Source organism: Phodopus roborovskii, unplaced genomic scaffold (assembly GCF_943737965.1).
Source record: "Phodopus roborovskii unplaced genomic scaffold, PHOROB, whole genome shotgun sequence".
NCBI classification, from domain to species: Eukaryota; Metazoa; Chordata; class Mammalia; order Rodentia; family Cricetidae; genus Phodopus; species Phodopus roborovskii.
In genome coordinates, this window is record NW_026126407.1 from 58,231,247 (window position 1) to 58,256,828 (window position 25,582).

A 25,582-nucleotide genomic window follows, 5' to 3' on the forward strand; every position below is an offset into this window, starting at 1 on the left:
AGGGTTGGCAGCTCTGTCCCTAGCCGACTTCGCCAATGTTTGCAGCACACCTGGCTCTCTACCTGGACACTTTCAGGTGATCCCTAAAGAAGGAAGCCATTTACTTGGGTTAGGAAACACCCTTCTTGTTAATGGGGAGCCTCAGTTCAGGGTGGCACATGGCCAACAGCTCTTTACAGGGCACTCACTAGGTACAGGCATGGTGTCCAGTACTTCTAGGACACACCTCATTTTATCTGATGCACCAACTGTGAGGTCAGGATTAGAACCTTTGTTTCACAGAGACAATGTAAGGCATAAAGAGATGCCACTTGGCTAAGGGGTCACCAGAGGATGAGGCTGAAGGTCTGTCCCAACTCATGGCCTAGGGCTTACCTGCCCTGTTACACTCCTGTCCCATCTGCCCCACATAAGCCACCCCCGGACCATTTTTGTAACTTTTCCCTTATTGGCATCCTAGCTGTACTATTTTTCTTACTTAGTATCTGTGTTGAAGTTATTAAAAATTGCTTATATTTTTCTAGAACACGTTAAAATAAACATCAACCATCAGGCATTTAAGTGTTACTATGGGCCTTCCTATCCCATCTCTAACCTGTGTCACAGGCCCCAGGCACAATATTGGGCTCACCCAGGCATGTAATCTACTGAGAACCAGAGGAGGTTCTCTGTTGACAAACCCCACAGTGAGTCAGTTACATTACCATAGCAGGTTTCAGGAAGCACACTGGGATTAGACATGCATACTGTTTACCCAAGAACGTAGGCAACAAAAGTGCCTGCTACAAGGGAACATGTCTTGCAGACAGAAGCAGTCCTACCACCTATTGTTTAAAAATAGTTGGATCATGACTATTACCAGTTGTATACATGTTATGTTTTGCCAATTCCATATTACAAAAGCATTGCTGAATAGTTCTATAACGATCTCAGGTCAGTAAAACCTGGAATATTTACAGATTAATATTTTTCAAGAAAAAGCCTATGGGCATGTACTCTAGGCTAGGGCTTCTTAATGTTTTTTCTATTTATGACACCATTTCACTCGAGAACTTTTTATACCCTGAAATATAAAATAGGCATGCAAATAAAAAAATCACTGAGAAAAAAATCACAGTTATTTTACCACGATCCACATATATATATATATATGTATGTATGTATGTATGTATGTATGTATGTATGTATGTGTATGTGTATGTGTATGTGTATGTGTGTGTGTGTGTAATTTATCATTTATTAAATATGAGGGCAAAGCTACATAATAATGAAATGGGTGTATTTCCTTATCTTTACTTGAAGGGTTAAATCTTGGGGAGGGGACTGAAGAGATGGCTCAACAGTTAAGAGCACTGGCTGCTCTTCCCAAAGGACCTGGGTTCCATTCCTAGCACCTACAGAATGGCTCACAACCATCTATAACCCTAGTTCCAGAGGGTCTGACACCATTCTGGCCTTGATGGGCACCAGGCATGCACATGATATATAGACACACATGCAGGCAAAACACCTGTACACATAAAGTAAAAAGCAACAATTTAAAAAGAGAATTAAATATTGGCTATATATTTGATACTACAGAGCACTTTGCAGAGTGGATATTTTGATTTTGTAACTACAATGCTAAGAATGTCAACACACAGAAATATGAAGTATGAAAAGGCAGAAGCACACTTTTATGGATGTTTTAGAAATTATTATAAATTCTGTTCTAATAGCAACCCAAAACCATTAACATATTTTAAAGGCAACTCAAACAACGGCTTTTAAAATAAAACATGCTTGCATAACATCATCCAAAGATACACTCATTTGGTTCTTACATGCTAAGGAATGAATGTAGGAAACGATCATCTTTGTTTTCTGCAATTAAGCTATTATGTTTCTACAAGAGCAGAACACTTTGTGTGTACATTTAAAAATGCCCTGCAGTTCATAACATATAATAATCTAGCAGGTAGTAGCATTTGCCAGTGTTGAATGCTAGAGATGAAATTAGCCTGTATAGTACTAAATGCACTAAATGCACACATTAAATATTCAGCTACTCTTTTTGTCTTTGATTTTTTTGAGTCAGGGCTTCTCTGCATAGCCCTGGATGTCCTGGAACTCACTCTGTAGATTAAAGACATGCTCCACCACTGCCTGGCTAAGTGTTCAGAACTAAAGCTGCAATGATGCAGTGTACTCCAGTGCAACACAACACCAACTGAGTTGTGATGGGCTTGATTTTGAGTTAAATCTTGATTAATGTGAGTTCAGAAATGTTTTCCTGTTTGCTCAAGTCCACATTTAGTTGCCCATACTGCATAGCCCATGGGTATGTTGGCATGGCCCAGTTTAAGCAGCAGTGCTCTTGGCAGTGGGTTTTCCATCTAGAACTCAGCTGACCATTATAGGCTCTATGAACATCACCAGTGATGCAGCTGAGAGAGCGACATGAATCAAGCTAGGCTCTGTCCCTGCTCACCAATATACCATCATTTACCAAGGAACAACCTCGGCTCAGGGCTGGATTTCCACCTGTGAACACAGCAGGGACCTTACTTCCTGGTGGCATCGGGATATCAACAGCTTCAGTACAACGGTGAGACAGAGGAGACCTGACATTCTCTCATCTTCCTATAGTATGGCCCTGGAAATTTGACCTCTTCATTCTTTAAAAACTTGAAATCCTAAAACCAAAACCAAAGGCTAAGAGCCCACCATTGCTTTCTGTTTCTTTGTTAAAAAGCACACAAATGCTAGAGATGAAACTAGCCTGTGAAATTACCCCTTAACTTTTGCAGGAAAGATCAACTTGTTGGAATTTATCATAATTGCCAAATGTGCTCCAAATTCTTCATTACACAGTCCTTAAGCTCTGTGCTGAGAATGAGGGGGAAAGAAAAGCTATCAAGACATTTAAAGGGAAACATGGGCAGCTAAAAAGCCAGGGTTCTGTTTTTGTTTGTTTGTTTGTTTGAAGATTGAATTCTTAAACTGCATCCATGTTAACTGGGTCACATGTTAACCTTCTGTGGAGAAAAGCCTGAGGAACAAGATGATGTCCAGCTTCTGCCCGATTTCATTATCTAAGATCTGTCTTTGCAACTCCAACGAGGTAGCAGGTGAATTAAGGGGAAAAGCAATTTCTACATCCGTTGGATATGATGAAATTGATTATCCTCAGGCAGAGCAAAGGAAGACAGAAAATAACCGGTGTTGCTTCTCATTTGTGCATCTGTCCTGCCCTGATATCTGTTTATTTCTGCTAGTTATTGACAATGTTTTTGTACCACACAAAGAATTGCCCCCCCCAACCTTATTGACTTCAAAAGTAGAAATAGGAAGCATCCGTTTCTAGGGAAACCTGAGGTTGGAAGCTCTTGGTTTTGGGATCACAGAGCACATTCCTACACAAATGGTGGTCTATTGTATGGTGACAGCCCTTCCTCCTCATTTACCTCATCCCATTTACAAAAATTAATGCAACAATGGGAGATGATTGTTGATGCTCATTATTAAATCATTTATTCATCCCACACAATGATTCAGAATTATTCATTAAACTTGCTGGAAGGAAGCAGGGTTTTATCTCCACAGTGGCTTGGGGAGGGATGTGTTCTTTAAAAGGATATTTTATAACAACACAATTATCGTAATTAAAAGCTACCCTGATCATCTGATGAGCTTCTGACATATTTTTGAGCACTGGCATTTTAGCACAAGCAGAAAAATGAGACTGAAATAGTATTAGGAAATAATATTGCTGTGGGGGACAAAAGCTAGAGGCAACATTAAATACTACCTGCCACCATCACCTCAGCTTTATCAAGGTCTTTAAGTTAATGAATTTTACGAAATATCACTGAACTTTTGGCTTTGCAAAATGAGCCCAAGTTCTATTGCTGTGGCTTCAGCCACTGTTGACAACCAGGATCAGTCAGTGGCATCCCCCCCAACCCCCACTGACCCTGCCACAATCTATTACCAAGCCTCCCAACCCAGCAGCCATGGGTTGTTGCCTGTGTTTGTTATCTGTCTGACAGGGCCTGGCTTAGCATGCCATGGAATTCCACTGATGAGCAGGAAGGGCTCCCATCTCTCTAGTCTTCCCTGGTGAAGTAGGTCTGCTTAGAAGATCCTAAGACTAGTGGCTAAGGAGAGGTATCTCCTTACCCCAGAAGGTGTCATGGGCCAAAGCAGGGTTTCAGGAGAACAGATTGCTGAGTGACCTTCAAAGACAGGCCAGTGAATCAGGGCAGAGTGACAAAGGCAATGGCCCTGTGATGTGGAGGACACATGATGTGGGCAGACAATCTGAGCAGGAGTCTTTTGTGTATGTGCTTGTCCCAGGGTATGTCCTGGACACCCACTGTGCTCTGTGAGTTGGCCACTGAGGGTTGGATTGAGTTGAAGACTTTACTTCCTGCACTCTGTCCACACCACTAATACCTCACTGTGAGATGGCACCTGAGCCAGACCTCCTGAAGGCAAGAAACACATGGACACCACCTTTACCTCCAAGGAGCCAACAGTCTACTGAAAGACACAGGCATGCCAACACTTGCAAAACCACTTTATAAGCTCTGGGATCAAGGAAACACTAACAAAGAACTTGTGGGAAAGAAGCATTATATGTAAAAGGTGAACACTGAGTGGGCTTTGCCATGTGACATGGAGGCAGGCGGGCAAAAGGCAGGGACTTCTGGGAAGAGCAAGCTGAGGAGCTGGACCTTGTGCTGGGGTAGGAGAGGGTACTGAGGGCCTGGCTATGTAGCTGCTTCAATATGAAGGAGGCCCCACAAATGAACACAGTCTTGCTACAGTCTTGGACTCAGAGCCCTCAGGATGCCAGGGTCTGATACCCACCAAGAATAGAAAAGGAAGGTGAACTCTTGCTCTGCCATATGCTTACAAAGCAACTTTCAGATTATAATTTGGCTTCCCATTTAGCTCTGCCTATGGCAAGGGCTCCATGGCCAGGGACTGTCCTGCTGAAAGGCACCGACCAGTCTCCTGGCTGTAGATACCAACCTTTGCAAGATGGAGCTGTGAGATCCACCTTAGAGGCATACACATCCCTGGGTGGATGTGCTAACAAGAAACCTGGTTCCAGAGCCTATTAGAGCTGCTGTATCCCACATGCAAGGCCCTGTGTGCCCTGGGTGGCCAGTTACCACATTTTCTCCAAGGGTGCCCTGTTAACACTGTGGGTACTCAGCATCGGGGCATTCTCACACATAGCATGTGCCCTGTCCTGGGATGGGCAGCCCAGACCCACATGCCACTTGAGAATGTTGACAGAATGAAGAACAGAGAGCAGGAAGGGGACTGTGTTTGCATCAGTTGTTATTTGTTGTGAAAGGACTGGTTTCAGTGCCACTGAATATTCCACTGGCTTGATTCACTGTTGCAAAAACAGTCTCCATGGTGGAGTGGATGCCATCTCGGCACTATGCTTCCTTGGCATCAAAAATATTTTCCACACCAACTCAAGCATGGAATAAAATTTCAAAGCCCTTTAGTAGAAGTTTCCCAACCTCAGCTCCATGGAACAGTTGGAAAATGTCTCTCATTATGAAAGCTTTTTGTAAAAATTCTCAGAAGCACAGAAGGGCCTATTGGACTTTCACAAGTAAATCAAGACACACTGAACACTGGAGGATGAATAAAAGAGTAGTGGGTTTTTGTTGTTGTTGTTTTTCTTTTTTAATCTAATAAATTTTGGCTTTTGGGTGAGATACCTCCTTCCTTGCTTCTTCCCATAACAACTAAATGAAAGAATTCACATATTACAAATGTTTTATACAAATAAGCTGTGGACAGTCTGAGAGGGGGAACAGGACACATGCAGCTATCACAGTCCTGACAACCGTTGATTACTTAGGCGAACCACCTAGGACACTCCATTTCTTTAGAGACTCCTGGGAGTAGATCTAAGGGAGTGGGGGAGGTGGCATTCTAGCACGAGAGAGTCAGCAGCTAAGACTTACCTTTAAAAACAGGGCATCTTCATTTTTTGATTGCATACTTGTAGATCACACAAATAAGTTACAAGTCTATATCAGGAAGGAACCATAATGTACTCCAGTACAGGAGAACCCATGAAAGTCCCAGGGCCGATATACTGAAGCCAAGGCTTCTTGAATGACACATGAGGACAGTTGGTAGGATGCCCACTTCTTAAGGCTTATCTGTCCTTGAGACAGTTCATACTTCCCACAGAGATGAAGGAAGCTGCCTCCATCAGCTCTTCACACCTCCCAAGGTACATGTGATTGCATTTTGGGCTCTTCTGCTAAGATCCCTGACCTCCAAGACATTCATCCTCAAATGTGGGCATTTATGTCAGGTTAGTGCTTGGCAGGTCCATCCTAATATTTCCTAGGATAACAACTATTCATAACCATCCTACAATACCAGTGGAAACTGGGACAGGAAGATTTTGCAGCTTATCCACAGCCATGCTACTAGTGAGTAATGAGTGGGATGAGAACCAGTCCTATCCAAAGCTCTGACCTTCTTCACTTTGCCAGGTGACAGAAAGCAATGGGCACACCCAGACCCCAGACATTACCTGCTCTAGTGAACTTGTCTGCCAGCTCCTTCCGCACGGCCTTGGTGAGGTTGAAGTAGTCATCATCTTCATCTATGCTCTTCAGGAACAGCGGGATGTGCTGGAAGACAATGACATGCTGGCACCTCTGCTGCCCTGCGATGCTCAGCTGTTGGTCCAGCCACTGGTCCTGGGCCTGCTTCAGTGCAGGGCACTTGGAGGCATCATAGAAGAACTGGGAATTGAGCACCATGAACAGGACGCCCCCTACCCAGAAGCTGAAGTAGTCATCTCCCCACGTCTGGCAGAAGTCCTCTATAGTCTGGGCTGTGGGGACATTGCCTATATCATGGTTGCCACTGACCAGCACCAGTGGAATGTCTTGGTCAACAGCCTTTAGTACTTGCTGCAGGTCCTTGGTCTGTTCTTTTCGCCAGGGAGTTCCTAGAAAATGAAGGGGGATCACGTGAGAGGGCTCTAAGCCTTTTACCCATTTATTCACATGAAATAGGCAGAAGAGAGAATAACTGTCTTAGAACTGTCAAAAAGTAGGTGTCTGCTGAAAGCAAGAGAGTGAAGCAGGTACCTGTCTGCTCCTTACAGTGGGACACTTGCTGCTCATTTCTGCAGCCTGAGAGGTTCATGTCTCTGTGGTCACCTGTGAGATCAGATAGCACAAAAGCAATTTCAGCTGCTTCGGTATGCATCTGGCCCTCCCATGCTATCTATGTGGACCAGTTTTGAACAAGGGCTTCACACAGGTATCTATCTGGCCTTGCAGAATCATCAGAACCTAAGGAGTGGGGGAGGTGGTAATCAATGTGCCAAGTGTCCCAGCATGGAAGAGGCGTTTTGTATTCCTTCAGCAGCTCAACAAGGCATACAGAGGCCCAGCATCTAAGCGCTCAGCACATCCTCCCTCCCACTCCGGCCTGCAGGACTCAGAATGGAAATGATTATTTGGATAGAGAGTTGGAAAATGTGTGGGCAAGCAGCACCCTTCTTCTTCAGATTGCTGGCTTCCGCACTTCCTGCAATAATGTATTAAAGCTTTAATAAATGGATTTTGAAATGACCAATTCAATTCCACATCTGTTCTTCAGAGCCTCTCTATGTGAATTTACTCAACAAGTATTTACTAAGAGTCAACTATGTGTGAAGCACCAATTTAGTGACAGGGATAAGCATGAGTCCTTCCCTCTAAATTGGGGCATTGAATCGTGGGTTAGGTAAATTAACACTGTGCACTCCACCTGCTTGTGATGTCAGGAGGAGTTAATGAGAAAAGGAAAGCAGGGTGAGGACATAACGTTACACAGCTGCTAGAGATAGTGTAGATGGTGGTTCTCAACCCTCCTAATGCTGTGACTCTTCAATACAGTTCCTCATACTGCAGCAACCCACCATAAAATTATTTTCATTGCTACTTCATAACTGTAATTTTGCTACTATTATATATTATAATGTAAATATCTGTGTTCTTCCATGATCTTAGGCAACCCTTGTGAAAGGATCATTAGACCCCAAAGAGGTAGCAATCCTCACGCATGAGAAAAACGATGGGAAAGAGCAAGCCCACTTCCTAAATACGAAGAGACCCACAGCATGTGGCATTGAGAGTCCCTGCTGTATTCATGCCACTGCTGTGGGCATTACACATGAGTCCAAGCATCTGCACAGCCCATAGAACCTTACACTTAGAAAAGCCCCCAAGAAGTACCCAAGTGACAGGCTGAAATGCAGAAATGGAGAAATTCAGTCGCAAAGCAGCATGTATGAAGTGGGAACAGGGAGAACTCATGGCAGAATTAAGGAAACGGAGTTGCAGAAATGACAGCTGCTCTGGAGGGCCCAGGTGAGCTCCCCATCCTGGATGCTGTGCCTCACAGTGTCTATACTTCCTCTTCGCTCCTGGCCTGATGATGTTTCTGAGATCTGAGGCGCTCACTTAAGTGGGCACAGTAAGGATAGATCGATATGCTTGTCTTTGTGTCTCACTTTCATGCCATTCACTGTGAGCTGCATTGTTAGTGTTTAAGTCAGAATTTCAGAGTCCCTGGAATGCTTTCTTCATGCATGACCCTAAGGAAATAAATAAGAGGAAAAGTGCAACTCTCCTGATAAGATGTCATCTTACTGTTGGGAAGAGACACCATGACCACGGCAATTCTTAAAAAGAAAACATTTAACTGGGGCTGGCTCACAGTTCAGAGGTCCAGTCTATTATCGGCATGGCAGAGAGCATGGCAGCACCAGGCAGATGTGGTGCTGGTGGCTAGCTGAGAGTGCTACATCCAGATCTGCAGGTAGCAGGCAGACAGGCTCTGGGCCTCGCCTGGTTCAAGTATTTGAAACTCCAAAGTGGATCCCCAGGGACACAAGTCCTCCTAATAGTGTGAACTGCTACAGACCAAGCATTCAAATCTATGACCTATGGGGGCCATTCTTATTCAAACCACCATAGGTGCTTAGCAGGCCTTGGGTTAAAAGACCTTAAGGCACAAAGAGTAGAGTGGCACATAAAAATGTCAAAGGCTTCCAGGTACATCCATGTTTTATAGATAAACTGTCTCTAAGGATTCATGGAGTCTAATTCTGAGTAATTATGAGGGGTTGGGAATTATGTGTCATTCTCCTTTCCTCCTCTCTTCTTTCAGAAAGGGCCTGGTAAGGGAGAGGTGGAGGGGGATTAAAACCGGAAGGGGAAAGCAGAGAGCAGGGAAGTATGGGATAGGCAAGAGAGGAGAGAGCTGAGAAGAGGAAAAGGGGGAAGGGAGGAGGAGAGAGGGAGGGGAGAAAAGGGAGAGATGGGGAAAGTAGAGGGGGAAAGAGGGGAACAGAGAGGGAGAGGGGAGGGAGGCAAAAGGAGAGGATCTAAAAGGGGAGGGAGGGGGGACAGGGCGAGGAGAGAGAGAGAGAGAGAGAGAGAGAGCTTTTTGCCAGAAGACCCTAGGGCTTATTATAGAAGCTTCAGAGGTCACTCAGGCAGCTGAATCCAGCCACTTCACCTTTACTGGAACTTGCTGGGGGAGTCTGGAGGACCCACACAGCACAGTTGAGGCTTCAGTCTATGTGCACAGCTAATTGTCCTCAGGAGAAACAGCAGGTCCTGCCTGGCACAGAGACCAGGAGGGGGCTCTAGTGATAGCGCTGGGATTTCACTTATCATTGAGTGGTCTGGTTTAACTTGTTCTGAATCCAGGTTGGCAAGTACTGGGAACTTGCAAATGTCTTCTTCACTGAACCCAGATAATGTGCACCTGTGTTGCTGAGTTCCCCCTCTTTTTTTGTGACTAACCTGCTAGCTCAGTGTTCCACTGATGAAGGTTCCTTACGAATACTTGTGGATCACTGCCAGCCTGGCTACCCTCCTCCTGTCACTCTGTTGGGGAATGTTACAATGCTCAGGGATGGCCACCCTAAAGTCCTGACATGTCAGGCACTGTCCCAAGCCTGGCCCACAGTGGACAAGGCAGCTCAACCAGAGGGCCATCAGGGTTTGAAGCAGGCTGACCAGCAGCCTGTCCTAGGACTCAAGTTAGGCCTCTCAGCCAGCCTGAGCCATGGCCTTAAACTTTATGACCTTGTGATGTACAGAATATCTCCACTCACTTTTAAATTTATTTGTATTTTTTCTAGAAAACATTAAGGCACTTTCATTTTCTTTACTGATTTTTTTTCATAAAACATATTCTGATCACAGTTCCCATCTCTTATTTCCTCACAGAAATGTTCCACCTTCCCACCATCTTCTCCATGCTTTCTTTTTCTGTTTATTTAAAAATTAAAAAGACAAATAAAAACAAATGAACCAGAAATTTAAAAGGCACAAAAAAACCCACAAAACACACACACACACACTCACACACACACACACACACGGAGGGGGTAATTCATTCTATAAGTTCTGTTACTCTAGAGAACTCTAATAAAACCACTGAATTTGTTTTATGTTGGACATCTACTGCTGGGCATGGGCTTGCCTTTAAGTGTGTTTATATGCCCAATGAAACTCCACTAGAGAAAACTAATGTTTCTTCTGCAAGTGATTATCAACTGGGAATAGCTTCTTGGTTAAGGATAGGGATTTCTGTCTACCCATCCCTCTCTTAGTACTAGGGTGACATCTGGCTTGGACCATGCAGGCCCTGTGCATGCTGTCAGTCTTTGTCAGCTCAGATGTGCATTTCTCCTTTGGGTCTGAAAGCCATTTTCCTTATCCATCTCCTCTGGCTCCTTATCCATCTTCCTGTCTCCTCTTCCACATAGTTCCCTGAACCCTGAGGAGAGGGGACTGATGAAGACATCCCATTTAGGACCCAGTGTTCCAAAGTCTCTTACTCTCAGAAACCCCTGTTGTGGGTTTCTATATTAGTTCCCATCTGCCACAGGAGGAAGCTTCTTAGATGGTGGCTGAGAGAGATCTACAGCTATTGCAGAATGTAATTAGCAGCTAGTTTTTGCCAATGTTCCTTCAGCAGAACAATAGTGTTTGGTTTTCTTCTAGGCTCATGGCCTATCTTGTTTCAGGCTTTATTCACCCGAAGATTGTTAGACCTGGGCTCAATCTTGTGTAATGGGCCTTAAATCCTGCAACATTGGTGCCACTATTGCACCAGCATTTCATACAGGCAGCCCATCACTGATTATTAGAGGTTTGGGGACTGGGTTGGTGTTTACCATGAACACTAGCCAGTAGGGATGAAGGCTCTGTTTAGGCACTCCCATTTGACTTCTCTGTGTTCAGTGACATGTGTAATTGTCTTCAGAAATAGAACCTTATCAGTTTGTGGACAGCAACCAGTAGCCTTGGCAACAGCTGTAGTGGTTTGAATAGGAATGGCCTTCAGTGGCTCATAGGTTTGAATGCTTGGTCTGCATGGTCATGCATCCTTTCACAGCAATAGAAACCCTAAGACAGAGGTTGATACCAAAGACTGGGGTATTTCAGTAAAAGGCCTGATCATGTGTTTGTTTGGAGGAATATGGAACACACTGAGACTGTGGGTTGGAAAAGCAGTTGAGTACTCTAAGGGGTGTGGGAAACAGTGCTGCTGAGGGAGATTTAGACTGGGGGAGCCCTGCTCAAGAGGGGCCAGAGCAGAAGAATTTTAGTATGTGCCCTAGAGATGGCTCTGGTGATATTTTGGTGAAGAATGTGGCTGTTTTGTGCCCTTGTCCAAAAATTCTGCCTGAAGCTAAATTTAACATCTTTGGCAGAGGAAATCAAAGCAGCCTAGTATTGACTGTGCTGTGTGCTTTTAGTGGTTAGTCCTATGCAGACCTCTAATGAAAGGGAGCAAGCTGAGCAAGGAAAAATACACAACCTATATTTTGTGGAGAAAAGGGGGACAGATCGTGTAAACAGGGAGTGGTGACCTCAGACCAAGTTCCCCCTCCCACCCCCCAGCTAAGCTTCCAACTTATGAAAAGGAATTAAAGAAAAGTGTAGGGCTGGGCATGGTGGTGTATTTCTTTAATCCCAGAACTCAGAAGGCAAACAAACAAATAAAAACAACAACAACAACAACAACAACAAACCCCAGCTTGCTGGGCCAGGTACATGGCCCTCTTATTCAATGCATTTTACCACACATTTCATTTGTGGTTTTGGTGGTTTCCTTCACTGTCTAAGCTTGACTACCCTAGAGCTCATTCTGCAGACCAGGCTGGCCTCAAACCCAGAGATCTACCTGCCTCTGCCTCCTGAGTGTTGGTATTAAAGGCATGAACAACCTATGGCCACATAATTCTGGCTTTAGAGTCAAGAATACAAGAAAGTAGTTATGAAAACTCCTTCCATGACTAAGGAAAACTGTTGAGGCCAGGCATGTGTCAGGGGTGTCTCTGTATGGAGGCTCAGAGAAGCCATTGCATGAAGCTGTGAAGCTGAAGCCTGGATTGCCTTGGAAAACCCAAGATATTAAAAATGCCAGATTCATAGGATACATGTTGAGGAAAGCTGCTAACAGGGAGGGGAACCAGCTAAAGAGAGAGAAGTGTGCTGCAGTCAACAAAGTAGAATGGAGTTGGAGATCTGAAGAGCGCTTTTGACAACAGACATGGAGAAGCAAAGTTTGGAGTTTGCCCAGCTGATATTTGGTCTTGCTTTGGTCCAGTATCTCTTCACTATGCTCCTTTTCCTTCTCTTTGGAATGGTAGTATATATCCTGTGCCATCATCATATGTTGAAAGTATGTGATCTTTTCATTTTGATTTAATAGGTGATAATATTTAAGAGACTTTGGATTTTTAAACAGAGTCAAGACTGTTATATAGACTATGGGGACTTTTGAAGTTTGACTAAATGCATTTTGCATTATGATATGACTATAAGCCTATGGGATCCAGGGAGTAGAATGTGGTGATTTGAATGAAAATGGTCCCCATAGACTCATAGGGAGTAGCATTATTGGAGGTGAGGACTTGTTGGAGGAAGCATATCACTGGGGGTGGGCTTTAAGGTTTCAGAAACTCAAGCCAGGCCCAGTGCCTGCTTGATGATCCAGATGCAAAACTCTTGGCTATTTCTCCAGTGCCACATCTGCCTGCATTTTGACACACTCCCTGCCACAATGGTAATGAACTAAACATCTGAAACTGTAAGCCAGTCCCAAATAAATGTTTTCCTTATTAAGAGTTGCCATGGTCATGATATCTTTGCACAGCAATAGAAACCCTAACAAAGACAATAACCTAAGTAGTTCTGGGGTTTCCATGGGGGCCCTTTGGTCAACAACCCAATTAGATATAACCCAATTAGATATATATTAGATAGAATTAAGACAGAGCTAGCCGATAAGAAACTAGTACCTGGCCAACAGCATTATATCTAAGACAGAGTCTCTGTGTGTTAATTGGGGCTGGTGCCATGATGGGTCCAGGTCGGCAGGAAAAACCTTATTCGTAACAATTCCTGGAACTGGATATTTTATTTGGTGGCAAAAGATGTCTAATAGGGGTATTGTCTTCTTTGCTATTTGGAGACTCCATCTAAATTTCTTTCATATATACATATATTTTAAGAAGCTTCTACTGTAGTAGGTTTCCATATGACCCCTCAAGTGGTCCACAGTGCTAGTTGTTCCTCCATATTCCCTCCCTTGCATCCCTCTCTATTTAATCCACCCCTTCCAGTCTCCCCAACCCCCATCTCTCTCTATCTATACATTCTGTTTCTCCTTCCTTAGGAGATCTTCCTTACTCCTAGTTCCTTACTCTAATCACAGCCCCTGTGATTACACAGATAATAGCATGCCCCCTGAAGACTAATGGGAGAATACAAACCATAATTTCATTTTAGATTGGGTTACTTCATTCAGGATGATTTTTTTTCTAGCTCCAGCCATTTACCTGCAAATTTCATGATTTTTTTTAAACAGCTGAATAATATTTCATTGTGTAAATGTACTACATTTTCATTAGTCATGCATCAGTTGATGGACATCCAATTTCTGACTACTATGAATAGAGCAGCAATGAATATGCATGAGCAAGTGTCTCTGTAATAGGATATAGATTCCTATGGGTATATGCATAAGAGTGATATAGCAGGTAAACTACCACACTGATTTCCACAGTGGCTGTACAAATTTGTTCTCCCACCAGCAATGGAGGAGTGTTTCCCTTAGTCCATATCCTCACCAGCATGAGTTGCCACTTGTTTTGTTGACTTTGTAAGATAAAATATTAAAGTATCTTTGATTTGCATTTCCCTGATGGCTAAGGATGTTGAACATTGCTTTAGTTGTTTCTTGGCCATTTGATTTTCTTTCTTTCTTTTTTTTTTTTTTTTTTTTTGTACTTCATTTTTTAATTATATTGTCTTCTTGATGCCCAGATTTTTTAGTTTTTATATATTTTAGATATCAACCTTCTATTGGATATGTAATTAGTAAAGATCTTTTCCCATTCTGTAGGCTGCTGGTTTGTCTAAGTGACAGGGTCCTTTGTCAGACAGCTACTTTTCAGATCCATGAAGTATTTATTAGTTGTTGGTCTGAGCATCTATTATACCAGTGTCCTTTTCAGAAAGTCTTCTCTTGTGCCAATGAGTTCTTCTCTTTTATAAGATTCAAGGTATCTGGCCTTATATTGAACCCTTTGATCCATTTGGAGTTGAGTTTTGTGCAAGGTGATAGGTACAAATCTATAAGCATTCTTCACATGCACCCACCCAATGTGAACAGTACCATTTGTAGATGCCTTTTTTTCCAGTATTTATTTCTGGCTCCTTTGTTAAAAATCAGGTGTCCATAGGTGTGTGGACTTATGTCTGGGTCTTAAGTTCAACTCCATTGATCAGTGTGTCTGTTTTTATGCCAATACCAGTTTATATTACTATAGCTCAGTAGTACAATTTAAAATCAGGGGTGGTGATACCTCCAACAGTATTTTTTTTTTAATTATTCAGGATTGTTTTAGCTATCCTTGTCTTTTTGTGTTTCTATATGATCTTGGAAATTGTCCTTTCAAATTCTGTAAAGAATTGTGTTGGAATTTTGATGGTGATTCTGTTGAATCTGTAGATTGCTTTAGGTAGGATGGCCATTTTCACTATATTTAACATTAGCGATCCATAAGCATGGGAAATCTTTCCATTTTCTACAATTTTATTCAAGTCTTTTATTTGTTCGGTCAGAGTTATGCCAAGATATATATGTATTTTTGAGGCTATTGTGAAAGGGATTGTTTCCCTAATTTCTTTCTCAGTCTGTCATTTGTATATGGAGAAACTACTTATTTTTGTGTGTTAATTTGTATTCTGCTACTTTGCTGAAAATGTTTATCAGCTGTAGAAGTTTCCTGTTGGGAGTTTTTAGGGTCATAAAATGTATATGTATAAAATCATATCATCTATAAATAGATACTTTAACTTCTTCCTTCCTCATTTGCATTTCCTTTATTTGGTTATTTTTCTGCTCTAGCTAAGACTTCAAATACCATACTGAAAATAGGTATGGAGGGAGAGGACATTTCCTATTCTGGGTGTTCAGTTGCATTCATGATGGCCATCAACAAACTTACACCAGCAGACACAGAGACTGCTGGAGTGTGAGTTAACAGCCACTCAGGACAGTTGAGGAGTATTCTAATAAAAGTTTTAATCAAAGCTCTGGACAGAGAGCTATAGCAAAGAGCTGGGGTCATGTGAAGTTATAGGGAATGTGTTTCCTAACAGCATAAGGATGCAGCTTTGAGGAAACTACACGTGTGTCCTAAAAAGCTATCACTAATAATGAGTCCCAGCTTCCCTGAAAGTCTTCAGTTACAGACAGACCTTAGCAAGTTTTTCCAGTACTGTGTACACCTTTCCTATGGTGTTTCAGACATTGAAGGGAGACTCGTGAGGTGAATCCTTCTGAGCCCTGGGCTCCCCCAATGTGAGGCGAGGTGATGATTTTAAAAGCTTAGGCACAGTCCTAAGGATTCATATCTAGGTAACCATGTCTAGGGTCTAGTATAAACATGGCTTGCAAAACATTAGCTGCCTTCCCTCCACCTCACCAACCAAATATAATGAATTTTTCCTTTTTCAATGGCGAGCCACTCACTGTATGCACATAAGAAGCAATATACCACTTCTGAAGGCGTAGAAGTATTCCCTAGGGACATGTATAATGCTTAGTTAAGTTTAGAAATAAAGGAGTAAATTATAGATTATGAAAGTCAACTGGAATGAAAATATTTCTGCTTTGTTTAATAAGTGCTTACTGTGTGTCTGGAATCTTTCCTGGGTCAGGACATCAGTAACACCTCAGTATCAACACAGCTCAGGACCAGTCAGCAGAGCCATCTAGAGTAGCCTTGATGCAGCAGCAATGCAAGACAACAAAGCTGGACTCACATCCTACCAGCAATGAACAGAACAAATGGAAACCTGGCCATGGTGGTGGGTGTCCAATGCTGAAAGCAGGCTCTGCACTTCACAGAAAGGATAAGGAGAGAAACATGGAAAAGGGGGAAAGACTGAAAATGATAAAAAAAATTACTCAGAAGAGAGTTAGGGATAGTCTTCAAGGCAAACAGATGTGATATGCAGGCTGTGGACAGGAACTCCAATGCCAGATTTTGGAGTAGGACTGAGTGAGACAGATACGCAACGTGCAAAGCTGAAAGATATATAAACCAGTAGAACCAAAACTTTGTCATTAGATAAGATAAAATGCATTTACAGTAATTATTATAGAATATTAAAAATGTATTTTTACAAAATAATAACAAATGAAAATATGCAATCATTCACTGATTGATACCATGTGATGTAACAAGAAATCTACAACTTGTTTTTATCACTATCCATTAAGGGATATTAAGGCTATTCTTACTTTGGTTGTGTTCAAAATAGCCTCAAAATATTACATAATAAAAGTTCTTAGCAAGGTAGGAAAAGAAACACACATCCTTAGCCTACTAGGGACTTCTGTAAGAAACATAGGGATGGTGCACTCAATAGTTAGAGTGGCCACTTTCTCCTAACATAGTGAGAGGATAGGGAGAACTGTTGTTAGTACTCCATGGAACCTAAGTGGAAACCTAGCCATGCAGTTCAGCAGGAAGGGGGAGCAGCATACAGAAGAGAGTGAGATACAACCATGGGACCTAAGGACCCTGAACAGAACCAGGAGGCAGTGTGACACAAGATCAATATATAAAAATGAGCTGGGGCTCCTTTTTAGATTTATTTTATGTGTATGAGTATCTTTCCTAGATGTATGTGCACCACTTGCAAACCGAGGGCCATGGAGGCCAGAGGAGGGCACTGGATCCCCTGGAACTCCAGCAATTTGATGGTTCCCAGCTGCCACATGGATGCTGAGAACTGAACCCAGTACTACTGTGTGCAACAAGTGCTCTTTTGCATCTCATTTTTTGTCTGTTTTTGAGACAGACTCTTTTTATGCAGTCCTGGCTGTCATACAAGTTGCTATGTAGACCAGGGTAACCTTGAACCCACAGAGCTCCTCCTGTCTACCTCTGCTTCCTAAGTCTTGGGATTAAAGGCATGTACCACCACTATTAACCACAATGCCATGCTCCTAGCAGTCTCTCCAGCCCCAACTGTCTTTCTGTTTCTCAGAAATGAAACAGAATACAATTAGAAGGGGTTGAGAAGCATTCAGGTGGTAATCATGTACTAATTTTAGGTAGTAAGGAAGAACTCAAAAAGAAGTCTCAGGCATTTGACCAACTGGGGAGATTGGTTCGCCGTTTAACTAAGGAAAAAACACAGAGAAACTAGTTAGAAGCAGACTAGATATTTCTCTTTATTTACTTATCTATCTATTCTGTAGGGTTGGCAAAAACTTTTTATTAAAAATTTTCATATATTTTGATAGTTTTCTCCCCTTCCCTCAGCTCCTCCCAGACCCTACCTACTGAACTACTCTCTCTTAAAAACAAACAAACCAAGAAACACACAAAAATAGAAATAAAAAACATACAAGGAAAACACCAGTAAGAAAAAGGCAAAGGGCAAAATGAGACAAAAAGTCTACAAAAACCACTGAGTTCATTTCATGTTGGCTAGTTACTCCTGGACACAGCCCTACTCTTGGGTAAGGTTGATAGACCTAGTGAGACACTATTAGAAGATGATGGGAGATGTCATTCTGTATATGTTTCTCATATTGGTTAATAAATAAAGCACTGTTGGCCAATAGGAGAGGAAGATAGGAGGGACTAGGAGACAAGGAGGAAATAGGAAGTAGTAAGGAGGAGTCAAGATGGAGAGTCTGGAGGGAGCTGGATGCCAGCCGTCTCCCCGGTAAGAGAAGGCCATGTGAAAATACATAGATCAGCAGAAATGGGTTACTACTTAACACAGAGCTAGCCAATAAGAAACTAGTACCTGGCCAACAGTATAATATCAAATACAGAGTCTCTGTGCATTCGGCAGCAGGACAAGACCAGCGGCGGCGGGCGGAAAAACCCATACTCCTTACAGATGGCGCCCACGTGGCTAGTAAGAACTTCCACTTAAAATTTAACAAAAGATTAAAAAAGGGTTTTAGAAACAAAAGAACAGAGATAAGCAAGGTTTCTTGGTAGCAGCATTTTTCTCGGTTGGACTCTGATTTGCGAGAGACAAGCAGATATTTGCACGGCTCCTTTAAGGGAAATTTCCTGACTCAACATAAGCAGCAAAAAACCGCATGGCTTTAAAAAAGCACTGCTAACAATTTATTGGTGTGTATCAGAGCTGGCAATGGCAGTGACCACATCTCCAAGACGGCAGCATGCAGACCAAGGCAGTGAGCACAGCTTTCAGAGATGGCGGTAAAATAGCCGCCGCCATGTTTGATAAACTGCCGCAGAAACAACTATGAATTTCATTTTAGCAATGTTGTTGTTTACCAGATAAAAGACTTGTGGCCAGACAAAGATAAAGATTTACAGTAAAGACAGATTCATATTAAGAAAAACCTCTAAAGGTTTACAGTGTGTTTTAAAATATATGTAGACATGGAAAAAAAAATAAAATGGTTTTAAAGAGACAAAGAGGAACTGGGTGTGGTGGCACACACCTTTAATCCCAGCACCCAGGAGACAGAGGCAAGCAGATCTCTGTGATTTCAAAGTAAACCTGGTATGCAGAATGAATTCCAAGACAGATAAGAGTTACACAGAGAAACCCTGTCTCAAAAAATAAAAAGTAAAAGAAACAGAGTAATAATAAAGCCACATAAAGATGAAAAGCTCAGAGAGAATCTGGTTACTGTATGCTATTGTGTTGTCTCTGCATTGTTTGACTGCTGAGAAAATAACAATTGATAAAGGAAATGTTGCTGGATTAATTCAATTTATATATTTTAAAAATGCTTTGACTCAAAAATTTAAGTCTAAGGACAAGTTACTTGGGAAAAGGATTTCTATTTTTGTTTCCACAGAAAATAAAAAGCTGTGGATTCCTTCCAGACTAATGTGGTTTGATCAAGCCAGGCCCCCTGAAACAGAGTTCCTGATGATCCAACATTCAAAACAGCTTGAACAAGGCAGCCTTGCAGACTACTGCCATCTTCTCAGGATCCCCCATGACAGCGCCCCCTGTCAGCAGGAAGTAGTTTAGAAAGAACGACGCCCGAATTCCCAAATATTGTTTATAAATGTTTGTTTTCATTTAAATGGATTTGGTTATAAATGGTTAATGATCACAGCCAAATTCTTTTTAAAGGTAAAAAGGGGATTATGGTATAGATATGAATACTTTGTTTTGTAATGGATTTTCATTTATTGATACAATTTAAGGTCAATTTTGTGATGTGTATATTTCTCCTTTTGTTTAGGTATTGTGTTTATATAGTTCATTCAGAAACATATTGTATAATGTAGTACAGATTATAGATAATTACCTATGATAGTCTTATGATACCTATGATAACCTTAGAGTTAAGTTAGTTAGGTTTTCAAGATACACAGAGATGTATTTGAGATAAATAGGCATTCTTCAAACCTTTCAAAGACCTACAGAATATGGCATTTAAAGTGGTTTAGGGTTTTTGTGACAGTGAGACATAATTGCTCTTGGGAATACCACCTGCACCAGAAAGGAAGATGGACATCAAAGAAATGCATTATGAAGTTTGCTTTCAATATGGCAAGACTAGCCATGTGGACAAGATACTGCTCTTGTCTGGACTGTTTGACTTTGTGATGTATAAACTGGACATGGAGGATCCACAGAAAAGTGACTGCTGATTCAAGATAGACATTGCTACAGAGTTCCTGCTTCATGGAAGAGTCTGCCAGACAGTCTGCAGGATACAGAGAAAAGTGACTGACAAACTGCCAATACAAGAAGACAGTTTAAAGTTTCCTGCTTTGCTGAAGAGTCTGCCAGACACACTATGGCCTATGGGCTGAAGATGGAAGATTACAAAAGAACTTCGGGTGACCAGGCAGTGAGTTGTCTCTGTCATTTCTAGAGCTTATATACTATCCTTCTGTGGTCTTTGAGGGAGTTGAAGACAGATAGTTATGGTTATAGTTTTCCTTAGTCAGGATTAAAGATAAGTTACATATAGGACTTTAGACTCACAAAGATGGAATAGATGATGGAATAGTTTCTTAAATCTTGATAAATGTTAATGGACTAAATATTGTTAACTGTGATTCTTATTTGATAACTGTTGTGTTATATATTTTGCTATGCTAAGGTTAAAACCCTTCTTTTTATTTAGACAGAAAAGAGGAGATGATGGGAGATGCCATTCTGTATATGTTTCTCATACTGGTTAATAAATAAAGCACTGTTGGCCAATAGGAGAGGAAGATAGGAGGGACTAGGAGACAAGGAGGAAATAGGAAGTAGTAAGGAGGAGTCAAGATGGAGAGTCTGGAGAGAGCTGGACGCCAGCCGCCTCCCCGGTAAGAGAAGGCCATGTGAAAATACATAGATCAGCAGAAATGGGTTACTACTTAACACAGAGCTAGCCAATAAGAAACTAGTACCTGGCCAACAGTATAATATCAAATACAGAGTCTCTGTGCATTATTTGGGGCTGGCGCGGCAGCAGGACAAGACCAGCGGCGGCGGGCGGAAAAACCCATACTCCTTACAAGAAAAAGCTATTTTCTGTTTGCCACGGGTCATCAGATGCAGATAGCTTCTTGGTTAGGGATGAGAGTTCATGTCCACTTCCCCCTCTCAGCAAGGGGACCCTGTTTGCTTGAATCTGTGCAGGCTTTGTGCATGATGCTACAATCTCTGTTAGTTCATAAGTGCACCTGCCTTGTATATGAAAGACACTCTTCCCTTGGAGTCATCTAGCTTCTTGTTCTTACAATCTTTCTGCCTCCTCTTCTGCTTATATCCCTGAGCCTCAGTGGGAGGGCTTTGATCAAGGTATCTCATTTAGGACAATGAAATCAGGCAAACCATCCTGAGTGAAATAACCCAGATACAGAAAGACAAACATGGTGTGTACTCACTCATAAGTGGATATTAGACATAGAACAAAGGATAACCAGTCTACAAAATCTGTAACTCCAGAGATACTAGGGAGGACCCTAAGAGAGACATACATAGTCCCCTGGAAAAGGGGAAAGGGACAAGATCTCCTGAGCAAATTGGGAGCATGGGGGGAGGGGAAGGGAGGTAAGAGAAAGAGATGGGGAGAAGGGGAAGGGGGAGGAGAACATGAGGGATCAGGAAGATCGAGTTGGGAAAAGAAGAGCAAGAATAGAAATACCTTAATAGAGGGAGCCATTATAGGTTTAAAGAGAAATATTACACTAGGGAAATGTCCAGAGACCCACACGAATGACCCCAACTAAGAATGTAAGCAATAGTAGAAAGGCTACCTTGAATGCCTTTCCCCTATAAGATTGATGACTACCTTAAATGCCATCCAAGAGCCTTCATCTAGTAGCTGATGGAAGCAGAAGAGATTCATAGCTAAGCATTGAGAAGAACTCCTGGAATTCAGTTGTAGAGATGGAGGAGTGATGAGCAAAGGGGTCAAGACAATGCTGGGGAAACCCACAGAAACAGCTGACCTGAACAAGTAGACGCTCATTGACCCCAGTTTAACAGCTGGGGAACCAGCATAGCACCAGACCAGATCCCCAGAAAGTGGGTGTCAGTTGGGAGGCCTGGGCAGTCTATTGGACCTATGGCAGTGGAGCCAGTACTTATCCCTTGGCTTTGGGAACCCATTCCCCATGGAGTGATACTCTTTCAGCCTAGATACATAGGGGATGGCCTAGGCCATACTCTAAATGATGTGGCAGACTTTGATGATCCCTCATGGGAGACCTCACCCTCCCTGGGAGTGGATGGGAGGTGGGATGGGGAGTTGGTGAGGGGCGTGGGAGGATGGGGGTGTGAGGGAATTTATTGAGGTTTAATAAGGATCTGGATAAACAATTAGGCTGAACAGATGTTTATTCAGGGGGAAATAACTCATAACATAGACAGGTGAACACCAGCAGGTTCCTGCTTCCAAGAATGCCTCCAGAAGTCCTCCTCTCCCCTTGTGGCTTGCAAGAGAGCCTTCTCCCTGGCCTCCCCAGACCTAGTTCCATAGGCCACTTCCTACCCTGGCTCCACCCCCAATGGGCGTGGTCAGTGCCACAGAAGGAGACAAAGTGAATATTCCACTACAGGAACTGGCAATGGTATGTAAAATAATATTGCCTTTAATTTAAATAAAAATGTATTTAAAAAATATGCCTCATTTACGACTGATCCACAGTCTCCCCACCTCTGCACATTGTCCAGTTGTGGGTCTGTGTTAGCTCCCATCTACTGAGAGAAAAAAACTTTGTGACAGAGTGCTGAGCAAGGCACCAAGTGCAGTTCCAGCCTAGTGTGGTCCCTGGGGTCCCTGGTACAAAGTGTTTCTGAGAATTGGTGGTTGACACAAAGGGGTGGAGATGGGGTAGGTGTGGTAGTTTGAATGTAATTGGCCCCCATAATCTCATAGGGAGTGGTGTTTTTAGGAGGTGTGGCTTTGTTGAAGTGAGTATGGTCTTATGAAGGAAGTATGTCACTGTGGGGTGGGCTTTGGGGTCTATTTTTGCTTAGGCTACCCCCAGCACATCTCCCAGACTCCTTCCTGTGGCCTGCAGATCAAGATGTGAAACTCTCGGTTGCTTCTCCAGCACAATGTCTGCCTGCATACTGCCATGTGATGCCATGTCCCACCATGATGATAATGGACTAAGCCCCTGAAACTATAAGCCACCTCAATTCAGTGTTTTTCTTTAGAAGAGTTGCTGTGATCATGGTGTCTATTCACAGTAATAGGAGCCCTAACTAAGACAGTAGAAAATGATCATTCTTTTTAAATATTGGCACAGGAAACAAAAGAAAAATGGGCAAACTTGATGTCATGGAAATTTTAATTTTTCAGATATCAAAAGATCATCAACAGAGGGGGAAAAAGGCAACCATGGAATGGCAGAAAATATTTGTAATGGGAGAAAATATTTGTAAATTATATATTTGATAAGGGATATGTATATAGAATATATATATAGAACTAAACGTTTAACTTTTCTTTTTTAAAGAGAATGAAGGACCTAAAGAGACATTTCTCTAAAGGGGAAATAAAACGGCCAAGAAGCACATGAAAAGATGCCTAACTAGTCACTGGAGAAATGTAACCCGAACCCACAATGAAGTCAACTTCATACCCATGAGGAAAACAACAACAGAGAGAGAAACTGGGGATCATGTTAAATGGTAGCACTGACAGGTGGTCAATGATGGTTCCTCATGTTAAAAACAGATGCCTGGCAGATAGAAGGAAGCCACTGGCCTGCCCCATGCCCCATGCCACAGGCAGGTGGGTGCCACTGGGATAAACAGGTATATGGTGGAAAAAATGGGAGAGAAGGAGAAGCTGAGTGGTCCATGTGCTGTGCAGAGAGATGGGACTACAGGTGAAAAGGTGGTGAGGAACAGGATGATATGAGTGGCCTACACTGCCACTGGGGCCATGTGATGCCCTGGCCTGTGCTGCCACTGAGGGCCATGTCTGGGTCAGTAGCTCTACCACAGCTGGGATCTTTATTAATGTTCATAGCCCGTGTTACCACCAAGTGCCAGATGGATGCACTAGGAGAAAGCTGGCCCTGCCCCTCATCTGAAGTGGGTGGTCCCAGTGGAGGTCCAGTTTGACCAACACAGCTACCACCTAGGCACATATCCAGGGCTTTGAGTTGGCCCACCCCAACATCTACCTCATCTATGACTTGTTGGAGGGTCTGGTCCTGTGAAAACATAGCCTCAGGATTTCCATGACTCAGGACAAATAGCAGGATATCCAAGAGGAGTTTTGGTGAGGGTCCAGTAATGATAGTGTACCAGAAGCCAGAAGCTAGAGCCTTGAACCAGACCAACAACTTATTGCAATGAACATTTGCAAGTAAAGCTGTTTAGACAAGAAGGTATACGATGACTCTGAGTTCCTGCGGGCAAGATCCTTGACCCCCCCGCCAAATCCGGGCCTCTGCTAAAGAAAGAGGTCTCAGCTGGAGAGCTCCAGTTTCGAGTGAGATCCGACTATCCTGCAAAACCTTCTCAAGTTCCAGCTCAGCCCTTGTCCTCTTCCGCCAGCTAATGGCCAGAGGTGAGTCTGGGCCCAATCGGGGCTGCCTGTCCCCTACAACCTCTTTCCCCTCCTCCCCCGCCCGAACTCCCTGGGTTGCCCCTGATCCTACTGCTCCTGTCTCCGGTCCCCACTGAGAGCACCCTTGGAGCTCTGATACACGCCCACCCATTCCCACCGCCAGCCTACCCCCCAACCCTGTGCCCTACCCCACCCACGGTCCTGCCACTCTGGTTGAGCACTGGGACAGTCCACCCTACTTTGGAGACTTCTCTGAGCAATTCTGAACAAAGGAGACCTGACTATCCACGAGGGACCACCTGCACTCTCCACCTGCTTGGTCTCTGACCCTGCCTCCAGTCCTCTGCTGGAGTCCCAGGCCCCTCCCAGAGATCCGCCTATCTCTGCTGGTCCACTCTGAGTTCCTGTGGGCTCCAAATCCCGGCCTCTGCCAAAGAAAGAGGTCTCAGCTGGAGAGCTCCAGTTTCCAGTGAGATCCGACTATCCTGCAAAACCTTCTCAAGTTCCAGCTCAGCCCTTGTCCTCTTCTGCCAGCTATTGGCCAGAGCTATTGGCCAGAGCTAGGGCCAGAGCTATTGGCCAGAGGACCACTGTGAGTACCTGCTGGCATCTTCTTCTGGATCCTTGACCCCCATCCCTGGATCCCTGTCTGCGGAGAAACTTCCTAGAGAGCTTGGACCACACAGAACTACAGATATTGAATCTCAGACCCACATAAGCCCATCGGGGAAGTACCACAGAGAGAGGGGGAGACCCCACCAACACCTACTGGAAGAAGCTATGGGAAGAAGGCAATACAAGAGAACACCTAACAACAGAAAGACAAGCATGACACCACCAGAATCTAGGGAATCTACACCAACTAGAATGGAACACAACAACAAAGCAGAGGAAGCAGAAGGGTACGACTTAAAAATTGCCATCATAAAAATGATAGAGGCCCTCAAAGAAGATGTGAGAAAAT

The 25,582-nt window shown here is 43.2% G+C and overlaps 1 protein-coding gene across 1 annotated transcript in view; it reads right to left on the reverse strand.

Annotated features, from left to right (window-relative positions):
* The window catches only part of Cpped1 (calcineurin like phosphoesterase domain containing 1), a 119,449-nt gene that overhangs the window by 23,742 nt on the left and 70,125 nt on the right, over positions 1-25,582 (reverse strand). Inside the window, 1 exon segment of the mRNA XM_051181449.1 lies at positions 6,563-6,985. Within this exon segment, the coding sequence (XP_051037406.1) occupies positions 6,563-6,985 (423 nt within the window).